This window comes from Amblyomma maculatum, chromosome 11, assembly GCF_055883805.1.
Source record: "Amblyomma maculatum isolate TAMU_Amacu chromosome 11, ASM5588380v1, whole genome shotgun sequence".
In the NCBI taxonomy this organism is placed as follows: Eukaryota; Metazoa; Arthropoda; class Arachnida; order Ixodida; family Ixodidae; genus Amblyomma; species Amblyomma maculatum.
In genome coordinates, this window is record NC_139354.1 from 11313054 (window position 1) to 11336650 (window position 23597).

Genomic DNA, 23597 nt, shown 5'->3' on the forward strand with positions numbered 1-23597 from the left:
CTATATTTAACGCACAACGTGCGTCTCTTCGCAGTCAGGAAGCTGCTAGCAGTGCTGCGAGGACGCAGGGCGGTGCGAAGACGCTTGCTGCCGTCGACGACGCTGTTGTTTCTGGTGCGTCACACCCACGTCCACTTCCGCCGTCACCGCTGAGCGCAGGACCAGCGACGCCCGGTCGCGAACCACGGTCTAGCCCCGGAGGTCTTCTTCTTCTCTCTCCTCCTCCTCCTCCGCGACAGCAGCAGCAGCAGCCAAAGACCGGGCGCCTGAAACCGCCGAGAGGATGGGCCCAGCGAGTAACAACAGCCTCTGGCGACAATCATCATATCAGGAGCAGGCCCCCGTACTGTAACACACCGCACACGACACCGCCGCCATAACACTTTCACGAACACGATACATAAGACGTCTTCGTCGGATTCGGCCCGGAGCTTCGCGAGCACACTCCGGCGATGGGCACGTGCCGGTTGTCACTCCTTCTACCGCCCAAAATACGAAACGAGAATTCTGGAAAACTGAAATTAAACTTCGTGTTTCGTTTATTCACCAGATGACGAAAGATTCGACCGCTATGTGGGAAATTTCACCCACCTTTGTTTGAGCAAACGAATGAAATCCGCCTCTGGAGAGATGATGGACATAAGTTTTCTGGTCTAAATACACGGGGGCTTTATCGCTATAGTGAGCTTACTATTCAACTCACTAATCGAATATCCAGAATTTTCTTCTTGTTCTCAAAGTAAAACACCCATTCCAGCAAGTGCCAGAAGAATACATTCGCTGTATGCTTTCGAAAGGTGTTGACAGGAAGGCTTGGGATATTCGGGATATTTTATGGTCACTTAGGTAACGTCTTTGACAGCGTACTTCCTTGTACCAAAAACAGAGATGACATGTCATGGTTTTAGTTGTCGGGGTAAGTACAACTGTTCCTGGGGATTTTCACACGTTCTGAAAAGGAAAAAAAGAATGGACATTGGGAAAGCTGGCAGAAGTTTACAGTCTGGTGTGTTCAGGCACACGTTTAGTATACTTCATCGCACATATTGGTGAGAATATCGGAAAACGTTTCCTTTATTTGTGTATCTTTCTTTCTTAGACTTTTCGGGAACTCTTGTGTTTTGAAGCTTTCAGCTTATGTTTGGTTTGAGTGCGTGACATAAGGCCGGATTATGGATTTCTAAATTTACCTCCAGATGTGTGACACGGCATGCAGAAAAACGCAGCTGCCTTGATCTTGATGTAAAGCTAAGGTTTAATTTCACACATGACCCTCCGCGTCTAATTGATGGCATTAGCTTCGAAGTGACAGCAGTCATCCTCTTCCCGCCTATTTAGATCAGGAACTGTCATTCACAGTTAACTAAAGCTTAATTTGTTCTCGGGTCGGTTGAAAGGTTTCTGTGCTTTTGGACCAAACCGGAAATAAGTCAAAGCAGTCATTATCCCACGCCACAGCTATGTTGTCTGTGTAGTTCAATTTCCTAAATTTGAGGAGGTTGCCGGGAATGGGTGACTGCCTCGGGCCTCTTCGGCACGCGGGCTTTGCTGCCCGCGCGCGTCCCTACAATTTATTCGCCATTGGATGCCAACTGTGAAAGTGACAAAATTCGAAGTTAAGAAAAGGTGAAATTAAAAAATTTAAAAAAAAAAGAAAAAAAGAATAGTCAGCAGGAAGTTTTTCTTTTGACATTCATTACTTTTTAAAACAGTGAAAAGAAGCGGGACAACTTATTTTTTATTTCTCGTTGCGTCATCCTGCGAAGTAACCGGGTAGCCCTCCAAACCTCGCTTCTGAAACGTGCAAAACATATCGCGGTGATTAGTTTCCAGGACAACGTTGCCTTTCTTCTCATCGGCGAGGCGACATTTTGCCTCGTTGAAAACTATACCTTCGTAGATGCCAGTCCAAGGCGCTAAATTAAATGCCTACATGAGCTTCTTCAACGGAAATAAAAATAACACCTTCCGTAGCAGCGCGCTGGGCTCTTCTGTGCACGTGCTTTGATCTCTGCGAACAGTTTGGGGCGAAAAGTACTTTGGTGTTAAGTAGCGGGTGTCGTGCTGAAGGAGTGGCAACCGGCACTCTTCCCTGAAGCCTTCCTAGGACCAATGCCGCTTGGTGTGAAATTTGGTGTTCTGGACCGAACTGTTTTGTTCGCATCCGTGCTTAATTGTGTTCCTGTGGGGTTCAGTGGCATTAACTGTGTCTGCCGCGACACTGGCAGACGCTTGCTTCGTCGGGAAGGTATGTCAACACTGGGGTGAACAACGTCGACCGTAGTCTGACTACTGAAGTAGGTCATTCCTTCGCCCGATTTCCTCAGTCATGCTTGTCGAAATTAGGCACAGTGTTTCGAAATCGGAAGTGTAACTGCGTGAAGCTTAATAACAGTATTCGTTATCTGCGAGCAGGAAGAAACACGAGAGTTTTTCTAGCATTAAAATAGCAATTCTGGTTGTACTAAACATATGTCCTGTCTACAAATATTGCGATAATCGGCGAATCTCGACTCAGCCAACTGGGTGATTATTTAAGCGCGATAAGATATGACCTCTTCTGTACAGCAGCGCAAATACAGACAAACAAACTAGACGAGGAGAGCGACAGACAGCGCTGGCTAGTAACTGGCGGTCAGCTCTCTGTCCGTCGTTGTTCCTGTCTAGTTTCTAGTTTGTCTTGTCTGTTTCACGAAACAGTCTGCAATATATTTTGGCACAAAATATGGCTGGTTTCGCAGATTATATAATTTACCTGCCCGAAAACAATTGAGACAAGGAAAAACGGCAGCTCGTCATGTGTTGCACATTCTTCGTGGTGCCGCGTCCGGACTTGAGGAACCAATGAAATGTAGAAAAATTCCAACCTGATCAATGCTTTCTTGCTTCTGTGAGCCAAGAGTGAGAAGAGGTATTAAGTGCGCAGCGGCTAAAAGCCAGGCCCAATTATACCGGAGTTCCGAAACTGTCGAGACATCTGGCAGGAATATTGAACGCTCATGTGGTGTGCTTTTAGCAAACTGTCACTGCCTTCGGCATAGACCACAGGAATCGCTTAATTGTGGCCCATTCTGGCATCCCGTATTATACCTTAGTTTCGCATTCTGTGGTGCTTATCTTCCTTTCGGTTACGGACAGATAGCGGAAATGTATTGCTGCAATTTTATTATGTTATATTCCTGGCATGACAACAAACGTCGATTACGTTACTACGCGAAGTTCTTGGCGTGTTCTTTCTTTTTTGAAATAACTTTTGCTGTTCTCATTTCGGCACTCACAGCCAGTAAGAGTAACCACGACTAATAACCACGGCCGCCTGGCAGCGTTCCCAACGACGCTGTCAGATGTGAATTTCGGTTTTCATAAGAATAAGCAAGAGTCTGGAGAAGGCGGTGGTTAATTCTGGGGTCACTAGTTATCCGTACTCGAACTTGCCAAACATTTATAACGATGCTTACATTTCTTTAAATCCCATATAAAGTTGGAGAAGTCCTTTCTCCCTTCTTCCTAGATTATTTTCTTTCCAAGAAATTTTAAAATCGCATTAATCTTGTGGGCGATTTCTCTGCCCGAGCGCAGGGCCCCACAATCTTTACAATCTCTGCGTCTTCTTCCAACAGCACTTCTCTCGGCTCCTTAGCTGCAGGTTCCCTCAAGAAGAGGGGTTAAATGTATTGCCAAACATAAGACCTTTTACTGAGACTAATTTATACATTCAGACTTAATTCCTAGCTTCAAAATCATATTTCATCTGCGTTTTATCATCTGCGTTTTATCATTAGCCAGTGGTTAGCAGAGTACACGTATGATTCCGTCTTCGTCTTTTCTCCACAGATTTAGCGATGCGAGGAAAAAAAATAACATTGACGAATATAAGTTTACAAGTCAAAGCTCTTAAATTACATGCTTAAATTGAACAATACATCTGACAGCTAGGTGGGCGCAGTAATGAGCGAGCAAGCAAAAAAAAAAAAAAAAAACTTGCTTTTTGAAGCGAACCTTCCGAATCTATATTTGGCGGACGCTAAGAAGGCCTAGATACGAAGGCATGTTAGAAACGAATGAAGCACCTCGAAGAAAGTGTAAAACAAACTTGCAGAAAGCCGTGGCGTTTGCTTTGGCAGTCCGCATGACGCAGTCCACATCCACACTGGAGGCGTACTTCACTCTCGACATCAATTTCGGCTCCTTACACGGGCATCCTCATCCTTCTTTTTCTTAAAGTCCTGTATTGTGTGCTCAGGTATTCTTAATTATTTAATTATAATTAAATAACAACTCACGAAAGCAGTCCGCAGGTCCACTAGTCTTGTTCCCGGCAGGAAACCAAGAAAACGCTGCGGTTTTTTGTTTGTTTGTTTGTTTGTTTGTTTGTTTGTTTGTTTGTTTGTTTGTTTGTTTTTGTGTCTTTTTTATATTAGGAGCTAAACTAGAAGATACGCTCGGTACGAGGCATTTTTAAACGTTTAAGCCAGAATCTGTGGTTTCTATCAATGAGTCCAAGAAGAAATATAATTATGCTTGCGTGGCGCAGCCTATTATAAGCAACAAATGACCAAAAATGTGCGCCATAATGACGTAAGCACAGTGCGATCTACCTAAATGGCGCTTCTAGGTACACACGTCTGTGAACACGATTAAAAGGAGTGTTTTACGGGCTGCGTGCTCGGCATGCTATACTGGTCTCTGTGGAAAAAATGTTCGCTAACTGGAGCTCAGGTAATCACAGCTGAGCAGGAAGTGTACCGTCATCTTTTAAAATATCGATTTGTCATTAAGCAGCTGACTTACCACTTCCACGCACGCGTATCGAGAACGAGTGTTGATATAATGGTTGCTTATCGAAAAGTCTTCGTCTGTTGCAGTGCAAAGAAACTCCTGTTTTGATAACTAAACTGAAATACTCAAGTGAAAAGGAATCACCTTGAATGATATGGATCGCTGCAAGTGTTCCTTGTATCGGTGAAGGAAAGTTGGTACGTTAGTGCTGATTTCTGTCGCACGTTACGTTATCATATGCTCTTCACCACCGGTCTGCTCGCTTTCAGGTACGCAGTATTTTTCTTCGCATTGTATTCATAGCGATTTTACTCGAACCTTGCATTTTCTACTTTCTTTTCATCGGAGTTTTCGAGCATACATTTACGAATTCTGCTGTTTAAGCGTTGCCATAGCGACTATGTCCACAGACATTGTACATTTTATTTGTTGGTTACTACTGATGTCGTTCAGTGCTGGATTATTGCATGCACCAGTCCTGCGATTACGTGGCATGAAATGTGAAGTGGTGCGCCTAATGTTTCAGATTAGACTTTGCACCTCAGCCTGTCGCTGCTCTCACAGCCCTGTCTTGTGGTTACCCAAAAATGCTGATTGCCTATCACGCTCAAAAGGCGGACTTGGTGTTTCATTGTGTCGACGATTCCCATGTAGAAATTTATACATCAAGCTAGTTTCATTCTGCTAATCAGCAATTTCAGTATTAATAGACCTGTTTTTATTTTACTGAGTGCAGAAACATTGCTGCCAATTTTTCATTCCTTGTATATAGTCACTGCTACGCATGCCTTAGTGGCACTTTCTTTCAGGACCGCATGAAAAGAACAAGCTGCTTAAGTTAATTATCACCGCATAACTAACAAAATACGTTGAAAGCATTATCGTTGAAGTCAGAAAACGATTTTGTTCACTTGCACTTTTTAAGAACTCGCTGTGTGTGTTTATAGTTATTTCAACAACCTGTGTAAGTCATCAGAGCATGGAAATCTTCAGTGCTTAAATCCAAGCGTGAAGGCTGCTTATTCTTGTGTATTTACTTCATTTTGTAACATATTTATGCAGGGTTCAAATCAATACGTGTGTGGAGCTGTTTATTCGGCCTATTTCACACGGACTGATGTTAGTCATATTTTTTTTTTTCTTGGGCATTGCGTTGTCACCACATATGAACAAGAACATTTTTTCTACGAACCCCAGTGAGATGTTTTAATTTGCTTACTTTGTTTTTGTCTTGCATTTAACACTGATGTCGAAGATCGCATCATACTGTCATGAGACAAGGCTGACTATCCCAGCACCCGCCGCTGTCCAGCTCTGTCTTCAAGCTTAGAACGCGTGTACCGCAAACCACGTCAAGGCAGCTCTTTACACAGTACAAAACGTCCTAGCCGTTCTGTAAACCTTTACGTGGGTATAGAACATATAAAATGGGACATATCTGTCCCGCTGTCTTATAACGGGTTGACTGCTCGGCGGCATTATCATAACTCGTTACGCTTCTGTGCCATAATAAAGCACAGTATTTTAACAGTTATCAAAGGTTTACATAATTTCGGAGCGCAATTTTTCGTTCTTCTTTTGAGTAGTAGTTATCGCACGTGCTTTGCCTAACCAGCCAAGAGAAATGCCGGATTTCAATATAGTGTGCAGTGTAACATTTCTTTAGACGTACTGATACACGCTCCTGGAACAGACTGATTTAGCTGACTATGACAAAACTGTTCCGTCGCGTCTAACTTTACTGCCAGTCAGCTAAGATTCCAGCGTTTAATGAGCGCTTTAGCCATCATAGGGGCTGGCCTCCGCCAGCATGCTCCGTTTTAAAGCTAAATTTGGCTCATTTGTTTACAGCTGAATTCACCCCGTACACAGTAAACATTCAAACACTATGACTGTACTCACAAAGAGACAGCTGTGTCAGCAAAGTCGTTAACTCTCCTAAACGATCGTTCCGGGTCGGTCAGCAAGCAGCTGCACACTCATTATGTTCCAATGCACAGGCGGTCTTTCCTAAAAGACTTCCTGATGTGTTACAATACTTAACTTCGCGATGCCATGGACAGACGCTTTAGCATACTCTCTGTGCTTTTGGTTCCTTCGAAGCCTTGCTGTTTTCCATGTGTATCTCGGCGTATACAGGGTCCCTACGTCTTTCTTTTTCAATCATATACGAACCAACTGTATCGAGCGGTGGAAGAGCGACAAGCAGGCCAGCCCATTCAAAGCCAGGGAGCTGCAGTCCACTACAGTTTCCCCATTTCCCTAACGAATAATTATAGTTGTCGCTGCCTGCGCAACGTGCAGCTGTCTGAAACAAGTGGTGGCTAGACAGCGCGCCTGTTCGCACCGAGTCCTAGCGGTTGACCCGAGGAAGGCAGCATTAGGCGGGAAGCAAGACACGCCTGCACTGTCGTGCCGAAAAATAAGTTTTTGTTTATTTTCCCGCTGCGAAAATTCGTATTGTCATTCAATAGAACTCCTCTGCAAAAACTCGTTAAGGGCTGCGGGGACAGTCGACGGAATGTCAATGCATCTTTTTGCCGAGAGCCCTTTTCCTGTACAAGTCGTGCGGCTCGTTGTTGCGCGTCGTTCTGGACCAAGCTAGCACTTGCTGTCTCTCTCGCCTTTGCCGATTGTTGTACAGAGCTTGAAGGTGGCCGGTATACACAGCTCGCGGCGCCCTCTGTTACCACGCGAGCTGGCGAAGTTTGTGCGAAGAACAGAGGTATTTTTTAAGGCGGGACTTTTGGTGTATTTCGTGAGAGATGGTCGCACGCACCCCGTGTGTTACCTGTCGCGACGGGTGGCGTGTTCTAGGTCTAACGCATTAGCGTCGCGTCGCCCGCAGTGTTATCTGTATACCGTTGTTTTGTCTTAGCCGACACGTATAGCGTACACCGATCATGTCGCGCCTGTACATTGTTAAACTGCCGCGCCCACGGCGATTCGCTGTAGCCGGCAGCCGACTTCTCTGTATCGTGTGCAGGCGCAGAGCCTTTCGAACGTTAGGAAGTATTAGCAGACCTAAGAAATCCATTGCCAGTACAATGACTCCGACGCCATCGCATGTGTACAGTATTGTTCAGTTTAAAAAGGAACACCTAAGTACTGCGAGCGCACCAAAATACTTTCTCTTCGTGGCTGTGGCTGAACTCGAAACGCTTTCGTCTCGAAGATGCTGATTATGAAGCTCTTCTGCGTAAGGTCGACCGTCATATTTGGAAACAGTTGCGGTAAAGTGTGGAAGGAGTGTCTTTTTCTTTCTTTTTTTTTTTTTTTTAATTTGGGACCTGATCATATCCAAAGCTTCATCGCCGCTTTATGTATCCGCACTGACTCCGAAATCGTGCCGTGGGCAACGTGATGAGACCGGACTTTCGGTTCGCACATAGCATCACAAGTACCGGTTTCGCCTTTTCCGAGGGCATATACTGTGCATATGCCTCGGATGTTTCGAGATGATTATGCTCACTTGGTGTCTGCAGTCCACGATAAACGGCAAAGACTAGGCTATAACTACAATTGGAAATGTTCTACATGCTTTTTTCTCCTGTTGTCGATCTCAGTCCGTATGAGCACAATTAATTTCAGGACTCCCCATACAGCCGAACATATCGCGCAAGAAGAAGAAAAATTTTTCAGTTAAATATGCCAAATCAAAATGAATAGATATAACACTCGTTGTGACTTGGGTGCATAGCTGTACGAATTACAGATACGTCTAGCGTTCACCTGCATCAGCTGCGGTGATCAGAAGCCACAATCGGTTTCAGCTGAACCATTTACAAAGCTATTTACTAGGACAAAGTATTAAGTCAGATATGTTCTTCATGCTTCTCATCAAAAGGGACTTGAGGATAATGTGGCATTTCGATTTCTTTTTTTCTACACGGGTAGCGTTTTGACGAGAGGCCGTTTCCGTGTCTCACTGACTGCTTTGTAGACGCAGTTCTTTTCTTGCCAGCGCATGCATACAGACATGAAATGACCTGCGAGACCTGTAAGCACTAGGCATGAGCTGAAGTTGCGGTTCATATGCTCGGAACTTCCGCTGGCTCGGCCGTGACGGTTTACGTGAGTGTAGGTGTCGAGAAAATGAGAAAGTGACATTTGTGCAATTTTAAGCCCTTCACTTTTCACACTGCTCTCGGAAGCTTACTTTAGTATTCGGTTGTTTTTTTAGTTATGACTGTTCACCGGGTATTTCAACGAGATGACTGCTTACTATTTTATTTACTTGTTTCGCATAATTTCCATTTCCACTTTGCCTGCGTCAAGATGCCAGTATTTCGGTTAGTGTACGTATATAGTTGAAAAAAGCTGGAAGTGAGGCAAAAACAGAACAGAAGCTACATATACGTTTTTTCACAGTATTAACGTATTGTTTTGGGGTATTTTAAAGATAGTGTTATGGGGTATTTTCACTTCTCAGTGAAGATGGCATTTAAAGTCTGAACACGTCCGGTACCGTGGTGCGCCTGCTAAACAAAATACTAGTTAAAGACTAAATATATGTAGTAAAGTGAATATAGGAGCCTCTGAACAAAGAATGGGAACGTCGTGAGAGAGTGTTTTGAAGGATCGGTAGTTAAAACGCCACACAAGACCATCCGCTTCGCCGTGCAGATTATACAGAGTTGCGCTTTCGTTGCTTCGTTGAGGGAGACTGTATCCGCCGCTTTCTGTACAATCACCCTCAGGTCAAGCGGGGAACAGGTTGACGGGAACGTGAAAAGGAAAACACACAAAAAAAAAAAAAAAACAATTTCGCTGCCGGCCAGGGAAGTCAGGTAGGGTTCAATAACTCTTCCACGTGGCAGCATTCACTTCAAGGAAGAAAATCTAGTGCTCTCGAGTATTCAGTTGCCTCAGCTAAGATTTTCTCGTTCATTGATGCCACTGCATTTTTTTTTTTCGTTGATGTTTCATTCGACGTGATAGCAAAAAGTTTTTTTTTTTTTTTTTTTGTTCTCATACCACCGTTTTGGTTTAAAAGAAAAGTAAATGGTTTGGCTTGGTTTTGTTTGGCTGGTTTAGCATTCCAAAGTAGACCAGGCTATGGGGAAAGCAGCTCTACGCTCCTAAAGATGTAACTTTGAACGTACTGAGTACTTCGGCGCGTTACCACCGAAGACGTCTTTTCGCTTTGCTCACACGCTTGTCGCATCAGCTGTCGAGATCGCCGTTTTTTTTTTTTTTTTTTTTTTTTTTTCAATCTTTTTGTGAGTGGACGCAATTTGCTCAGGCTTTACCCTTTTTTTTTTTTTTTCGCGCTGAAATCTTTGTGTCAGTGCATCCGCTCTGAGCGCTTACGTCGGAAAATTTCAATTGCCTTTTCATTATGCTGATATTTCGGCGCTAAAAAGAGTCTAGTCTACCTGTGTTGCACCTACCGCTTTTAGCGTCACCTGCGTGTCTCCGTTGCGCCATCTGTCTGTGATGACGAGCATTTTTTGGTCGTTCACATGGAGGACGCCCTGTTATATTCATGCCTTGTGCTTATTGCAAACAGCAGACAAGATTTGGTACAGTACGCTCCACTGTTAAAGGAAACATGTGGTAGCGCGGCTTCTACGCTTTGCGAAATGGTGCCGCGAGAGCGGGCGACGGCACGATGCCACAGGCGCATGCTTAGTAAGTAGCACTGCCTTCTCTTCCCACGCGTGCACATGGTGCCGCCGATTCTCGCCAGTTGTCGCAGCAGCGCTTCGCAAAGCACTTAGGCCACGCGATAGCACGTTCCTTTCAACAGTGAACCATACTGTACATACGCACCAAAACATTTGTGGTTCGAGGCAACTAATTTTATAAATAATGGGGTGGCGGCAATTCACGTATAAAAGATGCCAAAGAAATTGTTAAAAGTTTCATCGAATGATCGAGCAAATATGAAACTTAAAATCCAGGGTGAAGTCTTCTATGTAGTCCTTTCCAAAGATGTATTCCTTTGCGCATGTATCCAAGTTAGGTTTTCATTGTCGGCTTCGCTTCCAGATATTCATTTTCGAGAGTAAGAGTTTCGGCGAACAGAGGGCGCTTTCTTCGGAGCGGTGTAAAGCAAGCTTGCTGTTTTACTAAAAAAGAAGTGTGTCATTGAAACATCCCTCTATAATACTCACACATAAACGGTCGAGCGAACTAGGCGCGGTATTTATGACCATATTCAAGAAACTTTATCATGCCAAGACTTGAGCACACCTATTCCGATAATTTATGCTGCATTCTCTGTACAGACACCGCGTTCACTGGTACTATTTTGACTGTACACGAGAAGCTGTCCGCTCTGTAATTCGCGTATAGCAAACTTTCATCCACCAGGAATAATTTCTTCAATTCCATTACAGGCGATGCACTGTCATATTTCCCTGGGCTCTGCTTTCTTTTGTGGCCGCTGGAAGGTGCGAAGCGGCAACTGTTCGATCGCAGCACACTTTCTTATTACTCGTTAGTTTGTTCTTTTCTTCATTTTCACGTGGTAGCTTCCCAGGCGGCACCGTAGTTCGTTTGCAAACGCGAGGAGACGGAGACACGCGAAAGTGTGACATTGTTCCTTGAACTCGTGTAGAGTTTCCGCTCCAGCTCGCGACAAATTTCCGAAGTCCCACGTGACCAGGAATTTTAGCCGGGCCTTTCCTTCGACCTAAACATCTCTCTTCACCACGGCCCGAGTAACCCCTGCGGAACTGACAGCTGCCTAGAAGACTTCCGGCGTCTTCTTAATTCTGAATGTGTACAGCCACACGACAATGTGTTTTTTTTTTCTTACTTTTTAATGTTTCTTCCCTTCATTCATGAAAGTGTCACGTGCTTTTATGATGTTGCAAGTGTGTAATTTGCTTCCACAATCTCGTGGTGATCGAATGATGATTCTTGCCGACTTCCCCACACGGGAATCTGTTTCTTGAGCTTTGTGGGAGCGTGGGGTGTGAGATGACGGAGAAAAACGAGGGGGGGGGGGGGGGGGGGGGGAGGAAGAAGGGGTGAAAATTCCATGGCGTTTGTTCTGGTCGAAACGTTTCGGAGTTGGGTGGTGTGGAATGCTCGGACTCTCTTGGGACACGGGCCACTGTTGGCCATTCAGGGGCCCGTTGATTGTTGGGCCGTGCGCGAGTATGACCTTTCAATGACCTGTATGTCACGCCGCGAAGACCTCTAACGAAAAAAAAATACATCTGTCTCACCCTGCACGATCTGTGGGTCCATAGCTTTGTGTTTTGTTTCTATAGTGTTTTCGTTGCACCTCTGCAAAGGTGGGAATGGCGAGGCGAACCTGTAAATAAAATGTTGAAAAGTAAGTTGACGCCGGTGAGGAATAAAAGAGCCGAACCCTTGATGTCTTTTGTGATTCCTTGCGTCCTTCACGCTTGATTCCTATCCTCATTAGAGATGGTATACCTGACAGGATGAAGACTTATTAAATCGGGATATGGAATTTCGGCATGTGGAATGGGCTTCATTCACTACATCTCTTGCTTGCGATGGATCGTCTGAAGGGCAGTACATTCCATTTTATCATTTTATTCGTCCTTAACCGCCGCCGGACACCCACCGGTAAAAATGGGTACAAGCGTCCTCCGGCCTGGTGCTCGGCTCTCACAGGGGTGTGCGCTTGGAAGAGGCTCCGCAAACCCCGCTGCGCTGGCAATCCTGGGCAAGTCAGACAGCCGGAAATCTGGACTTACCTGGACTTGCCCAGGACTGCAGTGATTCTCTGAGAAGTGAACTTCGTCAGTGACAGTGAACCTTTACGCCTTTCGACACGCTGGTTTAGAGCGTTTCGCACTTTAAACTTCAAGGCTTTTCATAGTTTTCGCGTGTGCAGGACACGACTCGTTTTCAGTTTTGAACCCCGTGAAACACGGTAACACGAACCACCTTTGCAGGCTGAAGTGTTCGAAACTATTTTGCCCCAGAAGGAGCGCAGCTGTGTTTGTGGAGCCTCTTCCAAGCGCACACCCCTGTGAGAGCCGGGCGCCAGGCCGGGGGATGCTTGTACCCATTTTTACCGGTGGGTGCTATGGGTTATATTACCAATAGTGACGTACTCCTCTTCAGGAATGTAGACCGGTGAAGGTGCCCTGGACATTATCGGACGCTGAAACACTGCCGCCAGTTGATTAAATGTGTGGCAGAAATTTCGCCTTTCAGATTATGACGCGACAACGTCGATGTCTCCCGTCTGACGCTCCCCTTACGCATTTTCTTTCACATACACGCAATTTGATACTCGTCTCCAATCAATAATCCCTTAAAGTGTGCCTATCTTATCTAACGCATCTCATTAATTTGCAGTCGTGAGCGGACGGCGTAGGTAATGACGTCTGGGGGAGGGGGTTTTGTAAACAAAAAAAAAAGGGAATGAGGAAGGATCGCCTGATCGGCTATTTGAAAAGCGATCTCCTCTGTGAGTAGCTCCGAAGTTGAAATGTCAAAATAAAGGTGTATATGCACACCTAATAAAATAGTTTGCCTTACCTTCCGATCGGGCCCTATACTCGTGGGAAACAGTGACACCACACAAAGTCTTCCTTTTACCCCTCCCTTTCAACCTGACGGTGTGTAAATAGTCCGAAAGCTTGACCAAAGAGATGCATTTCGACATGCTTTCAACGTCGCCTACGTCTATATATCGACAATACATATGAAAACCTCGGCATTATTGAATCCAAACTCCAAAAAGCGCCTTAACGCCTTCGAAGGTTATGCTGAGGAATGCAGGTTCAAACTTTCAACCGAAAACTTACAAAATATTATCGTTTGTCGTGAAGGCGATAAACCGGAGCTCGACAAATAACCATTGTCGGAACACGTGTCCAAAAAGTTTAAAGTACATGACTCTTAAGTCTTCGTGTCAGCAGCCGAGACACCAATGTAACAGCCTTGGCGACATTAAAGAGCTGCTGAAATCTGGTACGTGAGCCGAATTATTAAGCGCATCCCCTACAGGAAGACTGGAATGCTGGAAAAACCTGTCCGCCTAGTATACTAGACATCGGCGTTCACCGAAATTGTGTATGCGGTCCTGTATCTCAGGCTCAAAAAAAAAAAAGCAATATAAAAACATAGACATCATCGTCACCCGCAAAGCTTATAAGCCTCCAGGCGTCTACATCGAAGTCGAGACTTCTCCAACTATACAGAAACCAACAACACGATATAGCCGACGTTCATTTACTGGTCGAAATTTTCAGCTCGCAACCAAAATCAGAAAGGCGAGCACTCGAGCAACTTCGCATCCCATCTGTGTACCCCCACCGACGACAAGGTCGAGTTCCTCAAAACACGCAGAAGCAAACACAATGCAGCTGGAGTGACCACGAGCCGATATGCATTTGTCTTGCGAACCATTTCTTGAACTGCACAGGCAATGATGTTGTGTTTCGGTTTTGATACGTTATCTTCTTCTGTTTCAAAGGCGCCCTTTGCTTTATAAAGTGGCCGGGCACACCACGTGGACCAGTGTGCCTGGCATTTACTGTGCTTGATTTTCAAAAATCAACCGGTAGTCAGCGCCCGTCCTGTGTTTTCATGTATTCCCTCGTCCATGTTTTTTTTTTTTTTCGCGCTGAATTCTTTCGTCATTTAGCCATGAAGTTACTAGCCCAGGCAAAGTCTTGACTGAAGTCTTGATCCTTTCGTAATCCCGCTAAATTCCGTCCCAGACAACTATCCGCTCCCCATTTCCCATGTAAGCCCTATTGAAGATAAGACAACGGCAACAAAACAACAAAAACAGAAGCATGGTCAACCGCTCCTCTCTTTTATTGCGCTCAAGACAGAAAGGAGAGGCGAACCCAGCGTCTTGCTGGCCCGGAGCTGTCTCAGCCACTGGAAGCCCCGCAGCAGGTTTTCTTTCAGAAGAATGCTTTACTGCGCCCTCCCGTAGATTTGTCGGCGTGTTTCATTGGCCTTGAACGCTCCTAGCGGCGAGCGGCTTCCGCGCCGTCCGCTTCGCACGTGTGTTGCTTCACGCATGTGCCATGCAGAGCCGGCGGCGCTAGCTTCTTCTACATCGCACACCTTCTTCTTCATAACGTAGAAAGACGGGCTAGTTGGTCTTGATAAGTAGAGTGCATATTTTGGCAGCGTAAAATTAAAGACAGGACTATCAGCGTTTGTCCCTTGTCTTTCTCCTTTAGTCCTGTCTTTAATTTTACGCTGCCAAAATGTGCACTCTACTTCTTCGTTATCTTCTTCACGCACCTGGCTAGCTTCATTCGAGCCGGCAGAGATCTCCAAAAATATAAAACCATGACGCAATGTCACACAGCCTTCCACTCGCATGCCTACCGTTTCCCTCCACCGCTGCCCATCTGGCTCGTCTCCTGGGAGATCCCACTTCAAAATGCCCTAGACACCTTTGACTAGCAGCTTACCGGTATCGCTCAACAGGAAAGTATACAACAGTTGCATCTTACCTGTACTCACCTATGGGGCTGAAACGTGGAGGCTAACCAAAAGAGTTCTACTTAAGTTGAGGACAACCCAGAGGGGTATGGAACGAAAAATGGTAGGGGTAACATTAAGAGATAAAAAGCGTGCAGAGTGGGTCAGAGAAATAACTCAAGTTACCGACATTCTAGTGGAAATTAAGAAGAAAAAATGGACATGGGCAGGACATGTAGTGCGAAGAGAGGATAACCGATGGTCGCTGAGGGTAACAAACTGGATTCCAAGGGAAGGAAAGCGTAGCAGGGGGCGGCAGAAAGTTAGGTGGGCGGATGAGATCAAGAAGTTTGCAGGGGTCAAGTGGATGCAGCTAGCACAGAACCGGGTTAAGTGGAGAAATATGGGAGAGGCCTTCGCCCTGCAGTGGGCATAATCAGGCTGATGATGATGGTGATGAGACACCTTCGTGTCGTCTAGACCCGGCTGTGATGTCCTTGATGTCCGCAGACATCCACGGAGGAACCGCGAGCTTTCGCTTTATCTGCCTAAGTTTAGCCGTGCTAAACTTTCCCTTAATTGTATTGTTCCTGTGGTCCCGGGAATTGACATCGGCACCTTGTGCTCAATAATGTGCCTTGTACCTTTCCGCATTTCCTCCCTCTTTTCCCCCGTCCCACAGCGACGAGTGCAACCAGGCACCACTGTGCCCTAGACGACGCAACACTAAGAAGCGTGAACTGGGCGAGTTGGTCAGACATACTTCACATGGAAGGCGCGAAAGACAAGGACAGACAGAGAGAGAGGAAGAGACGAGGACAGAGAACACACAAAGAAAAAGCACCAACTTATAACTTCTTTTTAGAGGCTGCCGAAACGCCGAATTTATACAGAGCAACACGCCCCCTAATCGTGAAGAACACAACTTGCGGCAACACGTGGAGGATAAATGCAATAAGAAACAACGTCTCGTGCATGAGCACTAGATCTGCTATCAGGCAAAAAATGTATCACCGCAAGTTAGAAACCCTTCAGTGTAAAAAGCAACACCCGAAACAAGATAAAACGATTGGGCTACAAAATGCAAGCCAGCAAGGCGAGGAAGGCGATAACATGTATTGACAAACAGAAGAATATAAACAACATGGAACTTCATTTTTAACCTAACACGAGCTTATCCCTGAGACAAAAAGAAATGACGACTTTTTTTAAAAAACATGAGCATGGAAAGCAGCATGTAAAGGAAGGAGGCACCGCGACAAGATTAACACATGAGAACGTGAAGTAAAACGCCAAAAATAACATGGCAAAACGTGAACAAGGAATTTAAAACCTACCGTTAACAGCGTGTCAATAAAACCGAAAGCTAAGCAGGCAACAAAGACACCGCAGAGACACGGCAGAGCATCGCGGCAATATTAATATATGAGAACGAGAAGTGAATCGCCAACAATAACTGGGCGAAAAGCGAAAATTTAATTTAGAAACCACCATTTGAGAGCGTCTCGAATAAGTCCAAAAGCTATAGACAGGCAAAAATGACACGTCAGAGACACAACGAGCCCTGCGACGGCTCGTGCGCGTGCACGAGGCTGCGGACGCTGGCCAGTGTCTCATGGACACTGCTGACCCCACCATGGCGCCGTCGAGTGGCCAAACTCTAGGCACGCCCATATTTGGTATCGCGGCATGAAAACCTTCCCATATGAACAGCCACCGACTACTTCCTTGGGACGGGACCTATGAAAGCGCGAAAGCCGCGGGGGAGCTAACAAAGGTAGCCGGCAGCCGCTGAAATCGGTCAACCCATGAAAAGGAGGCGCAACAATCTAGCGAAAGGGCTTAAAAGAGGAGGCGAGATGAGAGGGACCGAACTTGAACGGCGGCTACACCCCGGGCTCCCAGGTCGTGACGCAGCCCCAGTCTTCTGCCCTGCTCGTCTTTCGTTCGCCCGTCTCGTCCGCTGCCTGAGATTCTTGTCCCCCGCTCTCCCACAGCCGTTGATGCCTCTGAGATCTCCCGAATCCTGAAATTGACTTCCAAGAGCTGCTCTGTTATGTTGTACGGTCCTTTCCATTTAGGGGTGAACTTACGGGCAAGCCCTGCCTATACCTCCACGCACTTTAGGTATACGTGGTCTCCCACCCTCAATGGATCCGCCCTAGCCCTGGTGCCGTATACTACCTTTTCCTCCTGTCGGCTGCTTCTCGTAATGCTTTCGCTGTCACGTCAAGGGCCACCTGCAGTCTAGATGTCAGTTCTGCTCCATAACCCTCCAGTGACCTGTATGGCATCTGTCGCTCTCCGTCAACCATCGCATTTGGCGTGTCTGGGTCGCGGCCAAATAAAAGGTAGAAAGGCTAGTCACCAGAGCTCTCATGTACCGTCGTGTTATACGCAAAGACAGCAAACGGTATCCTAAATCCCAATCGCGTTGATCTCGCGGAACGTAGCGTATAACAGTTGGCTTGCGGTTTGCTTAAGCCTCTCCACGGCGTCGTTACAAGCCGGGTGGTAAAGGGTTGTCTGCCTTTTGTAATTCTCAAGAAGCCGATAGACATCTTTCATTAATCTCAAGAGAAAGTTTGATCCTTGATTCGTTAACGGCTGTCTTGGAACGCCGTGCCGCAAAACCACCGCTTCTACAAAGGCGCGTGCCACGGTTTCTGCTTTTTAGTCAGGCAGTGCCGTTATTTTTGCGTATTTCGTCAAGTGATCCACACACACCTGCACATATCCGTTTCATGTCGTCGTCGTTGGAAGTGAGCCTGTGATATCCATTCCCAGCCTTTCAAAAGGCGTCGAGACCTCCTCAAATTCCTCAAAGAGAGCTGGCCTGCAATTTTTCGGGGTCTTTCTTTCTTGGCAACATTGGCAGTTAGCGCAGTAGTCTCAAACGTCAGAATGCATGTCTTGCCAATAGTAGTAGCGCTCCAACCTTCTCCTTGTCTTTGCTACTCCACAGTGGCCCGCGTACGGAGCATCATGAAAAATCCTCAATATGCGTGGTACTATAGTGACCTTGGCACCACGACTCTTCCCCATACCTAGCCATCCTTTCTTCCTGACCGAGTAGGCCGTGTGAGCTTTCGTAGTGTCCCTTGGTTGTCCACCAAATAAGCATTGTCAGGGTCCTGGGTGATCCCCCAGAAGCAGCAGGAAAGAATTTCTCCAGTGCTTTGTCATTTCCCTCTTCAGTGCGGAGATCTTCCATGTCTATGGCCGCACAAAACTCATTGATGGTGAGAACCGAAGTTCCACTCAGCGCGTCCGCGTTAGTATGTGCCTTGCCTCGTTTGTGTTTTATCTCAAATCGTATTCCTGAAGCTGAATGTTCCACCGCGTGAGGCGCGAGCTTGGGTCTTTTGCATTTAGCAGCCACTTAAGGGGCTGGCAGTGGGTCACTAGCGTGAATCTGCGGCCGGCCGTAGAGATAACACCGAAAGTGCCACACGGCTCAAACTGCCGCAAAACACTCGCACTCAGTGCCACTGTAGCGCTGCTCGACTGGGCTGAATTGCCGGCTTGCGGACGCGACTGGGTGCTCTCTGCATTCAACGTTCTGAGATAGCACCGCACCTGTGGCAAACTTGGAGGCGTCGGTAGTCACAATAAAGGGCCTGCTAAAGTCAGGGTATCTCAACAAAGGGGCCGTTACTAGTTTTGCTTTTAGCTCCTCGAACTTCATATCTGTCTCTTCCGACCATAGGAACTGGGTGTCTTTTGCAGTTAATGCAGTCAATGGCTTCGCGGTTGGGGTAGAGTTTCGAACATGCCTTTTGTAATATCCGACTAAGCCAAGAAACTCGCGCACACCTCGAACTCCGGCTGGCCTAGGGAAGTCACGGACGCATCTTAGTTTACCTGGTTCGGGTTTTACTCCGACCGCAGAAACGATATGTCCAAGGTATCTGACCTGCTACTGGAGAAGTTGGCACTCCGAAAGTTTCAATTTTAAGCCAGCGACTCAGCACCTCCTCGACTGCCTCCAAGTGCTCAGCAAAGGTGCTGCTATAAATGATGATGATAGCAGCCAAGATTACGTCCACGGTTCTCTGCAAGACGGCAGGGATGTTAACTAGTCCCATCGGCATGCGTCTCCACTGAAAATGGCCAGATGGGTGCTAAATGCGGTTTTCTTCACATCCTGCGGATCCATTTCGATCTGCCAAAACCCTGATGCAAGGTCGACAACCATAAAATATTTGGCTGACCCTAGCTGCTTGAGGCTTTCCTGTACTTGTAGTAGGGGGTATCCTCGTAACGGAATTCAACCGCCGGTAATCTATTACAAATCTAAATGAACCGTCGACTTTCTCAACTAGAAGCGTAGGCGCTCCCCACGGAGATTTGGAGTGCTCAACAATACCTTTCTCGATCAACTGCTGGACTTGCCTATGCATTTCCTCTCTTTGTGAGTAAGGAATTCTATAGGCCCATTGGTACACTGGCAGCGAGTCGCCGGTGCTAAATCACTCCACACCTTCCCAGGTCCAGCTTTAATACAGTGAATACATCGGATTAACGATGTAGGAGACTCTGAACTCTATCTCGCTCTTGATATGGGAGAGGTGAAAATGGGGGATCGCTTCTTTATCTTTCCCTTCACTGACGAGCCTTGTGGAGCAAACTGCGGAACCCATCTCGTCCACCTCAGCCGTAGTAAATGTAGCCACATTTTTTGTTTTTCGGCTGGCGAAGCTCTTCTTACGAGCGATTGCACAAGCGGATAGGCACCCTTTTCTTTGACCGTACCGGCGGTGGGCCGGCATCTGCTCCAGGAGCGCCACGCCGCGGCAACCGCCTAAAAAGCCTCACCCGGAGGGCGCTGCTTTTGACACTACAAAGTCTTCTATAACACTGTAACCATGTGCAAGTTGTGATCTAGCTGCGGGCATTTGCCGCCACTTCTGTAGTCGGGCTAGAGTGTAAGCCGGGCTTTGATGATGACCACTGCAGCGTACTGCAGCGAAGTCTGGCTGGCCCTCTGTTGTTGTAAACAAGCGCTCGTTAGCGCTCGTGGCAGCGTGGCGCCCTCTGTGTATTGCGGGGAGAGACTGATGCAGTGGAGCGCAAGATGTTCGGTGGTTTCCGTCTCGGTTCCGCAACTACGGCACATTGCAGCTTGTACTACGGGCGTTGAGTCAAACCGGCGGCTGTACATCAGCGTTCTTGCTTAGGGAGCCTACATGTAGGTTCCATATTTTTGCTGAACGTTTATTGCCATCTATGGAGTATTGCGCGCACCACTATGGCCTCTAAGAGCACCTTCGCGCGCGCGTTTCGCGCACGCAGTTGTAATCTCGGAGGCCAGAGGTTTTGTTTTTTACTCTGCTAAATTTAGCGGCTAGCCACCTTGTAGTGCGGCGCGCAGTGACGCCTGTCGGAGCCGAGGAGAGACACAGCGTCGAGTTCAGAGATCGCGCGCGCCGGCCCCGCATAGCGCATCGTTCGCCGTCGTTGCCTCGTATTTGCCGCTAGTGCGCGAGACAGCTCCCCCTGCCGCCGCCACTGCACGCTGTCGAGACAAGCCGCCGGCTTTCCGCCTTGTCCCACGACTCGTTCTCGTCCGGCGGGAGCTGCGAGTCGCCGCCACTGGATTCCTTTTGCACCGCTCCCACCGTCGCTTCCCACCACTGCAACCACCAGCGCGCGCGAAGCAGCGATTACCTGCACTCTGACCCACGAACTGTGCTCGGGAAGTTCACACCCAGGTGAGTCTTGGCACTGCGGCTGTTTTATATTAGTTTTTGGTCGTTTGAACTGTCACTCTGCAGCAGCAGCTCTTTCTCTGAGCGGCGCGATATCTCGGACGGGCAATGTCCGCTCGCTCTGCGCCGGATATCGGAGACAAGATGTGATGTGCGTTCCCCGGTGGGCGCGAGCATCCGACTCGCACGCTTTCCTCTGTTCGCGACGGACGGGCGCGCGCTTCTGTGTGAGAGAAAGCGGCTCGTTTATACAAAGCCTTTTGTTCAGCGCGGTTCCCCGGCTCCCGCGGGCTGGCGCGATCGGCGCCTCAATATTTCACTTTTACCTAGCGTGTTTTTCTTTTTTTTTTTCCTTATCAAATCGAGCTTGCCGGCTTTCGCTCCTGCGCGGATTAAATGGTGGCCCTAAAGCGAGGGAGAGTCTAGTCGGGGCAAGCACCTCGCCTGATGCGCGGTTACTGACTAGTGCAGACGGACGGTGTTAGGAGAGCGCCCACGAAGCTGGATGCGTGTGTTCTTCCTCCGACTTTTGCCGTATCGCACTTTTAACGTTGGCAGCAACGGTTGACGCAGTAAAGTCCGCCCAACAACGCGTGGCAGTGTGCTTTGAAACTTGCAAATGAATCGCGCTGTTACATCCTCATTGCTCGCTACACTGCCGGGCAACTTGCCGCTGCCTCTGCGCCGGCGAGTCATATTTGCGGTCAGAGAATCTTTCGTGCCGTGTAAACCTGGAATGTGCTATGACGGAGCCGTCGCGGTGATCTCACGCATCCCATGCATTCGAACTTGCGGGTGCAAGTGCTTTTTTTCTCTTTTCTGCGCGGTAAAACGTTTGCTCGGCGCGCCCCCAGGCACGCCGGAGGAGCGAGCACCACCACCAAAGCAGCCGGTTATGCTTCGGGCTCCTCTACCTAGCTCCCTCCCTTTCCATGAAGTCGCGAAAGTCACAAAACGTGTTTACCGCTGCTGGCTGCTTGTAGCCCGTCGCTGTCTGTGCTGCGGCGCCGGCATGAGGGCGATTTCTTTTAGTACTACAATTTGTGTCTCGTTTCATTCTCACTTTCTTGTATTAAAGTTAGAATCGCGGGTGTAAAGCGAAGGAAATTGGTGGAAAGAACTGTGAGCGTTATAGCGATGCTTTGGTAAAGAGATAAATTGCCTTCTTTGTCGCATTGCAGGCAAAAGAAAAAATTTCGCCGCATCCGCTGATGCGGTAGGTTGTTGAGCGGGATGCGTTGCTGCTGTGACCGGGCCAGACGCCTAGGCGGTGACGCCCAGTGTCGGGTCGATAGGAGGGCTCTCGCCTCTGCTTAGAGCGCGGAGGGTGGGGGAGGTGCAGCTAGTTGGTCGCTGCTTCGTGCCATGAGTCATAGCGGGGGTGGTAGCCGCCGGGTGGCGGTGGTGGGGGCCCCCCGCGTTTTTGTCATTGCAGTTAGTTTTTCTTTCTTGTTGGGATAGTTTGCTGCTCCTGTTGCGCTTTTTGCCTGCTGCTTTTGCGACCGCATGCGAGCCCTCAACTATTAACCACGTGGCTTGCTGCCTTATCACTGGTCGGCTCTGGCTAGGGTCCTTTATGTTTATATTTGATGAACAGCGGACGTGAGTCATTGTTCCCTGATATTAGTATTCATATCAGACGCAAATAAGAAATCAACCATGCCCCAGCATTCGCCACGGCGTTTTCGAATTGATAAGCCATTGTTCACGTTCCTCGCTAACTTTCTCGTTTCCCGGGATTGCCACTTCCCGTGGACAAGGAAAAATATAGTTCGTCATAGTCCGCAGCTTAGTACTCTTAGGTAATACGAAAGTAATAATAAAAAAAAAAATCCTCGACATTTTATTATTTCATGCTTTCAAGTAGAACGAATCTCGTGGTCGGTATTGCATAGTTTTTTTGTCATTGTGCCACCATGACTTCTGACGAAAAATTCCTTGACTTCGATAAGAGGTCAGCGTTGAATCTGGTTCGGTACCATGGGTTCCTATACTTCATAGGATATATAAGTTCACGTGCCGAATTATGCGGGAAGTGGGCCGCGTGCTTTGTTACATTTCGTGTCAACGATTAGCTGAAATTATTAACGCCTTTAGATGTGCTCTCGGAAAAAGAAATGATCATGCTGCCGCGCTGCAGTTTTACAAGTCCTGTTTTACTTTCATGCTTCGGAACGTGGCGTGCGCAGGCGCAAGGGTACCAGTGAAATTATCACCGACGCGGTGGCCTTGTGGTAGAGCATCCGCCTCGCATTCGGGAGGTACCGGGTTCGATCTTCGGCCACCAGCCGCGCTGCAGTTTTACAAGTCCTGTTTTACTTTCATGCTTCGGAACGTGGCGTGCGCAGGCGCAAGGGTACCAGTGAAATTATCACAGCGTACAGATTGAGTAGTAGATGAAGTCGACCTGCACGCTAAGCGTGCAGGTCGACTTCATCTACTACTCAATCTGTACGCTGTGATAATTTCACTGGTACCCTTGCGCCTGCGCACGCCACGTTCCGAAGCATGAAAGTAAAACAGGACTTGTTGTCTTTAGGAGTTATATGCCGTCGTTGTTGAAATATCGAGTTTAATTGCAACAAAAGACTCCTGGGATCGCTTTGATATATTCGTATTGTTTCTTTCCCTTGCACGCGTGCGCATTTCCTTGTACACCTGTCTAGGCGCACCTAATACCTAAGTGGATAGCTTATCGTTAGTATGCTGAGACGGGACCAG

At 47.4% G+C, this 23597-nt stretch overlaps 2 protein-coding genes across 3 annotated transcripts in view; both read left to right on the plus strand.

The window, feature by feature from the left end:
- Positions 1–11711, plus strand: part of LOC146172856 (cGMP-inhibited 3',5'-cyclic phosphodiesterase 3A-like) — a 309367-nt gene extending 297656 nt beyond the window's left edge. For both annotated transcript variants that reach the window (XM_084583823.1, XM_084583825.1), the window contains one exon: positions 35–11711. In XM_084583823.1, coding sequence (XP_084439949.1) covers positions 35–49 — 15 coding nt within the window. In that variant the 3' untranslated portion in view covers positions 50–11711. The remainder of the gene's footprint in view (positions 1–34) is intronic.
- An 8854-nt stretch (positions 11712–20565) lies between these two features.
- The window catches only part of LOC146172857 (uncharacterized), a 100619-nt gene continuing 97587 nt past the window's right edge, over positions 20566–23597 (plus strand). The window contains exon 1 of the mRNA XM_084584097.1: positions 20566–20879. The gene's annotated coding sequence lies outside the window, so the exon portion shown is untranslated. The remainder of the gene's footprint in view (positions 20880–23597) is intronic.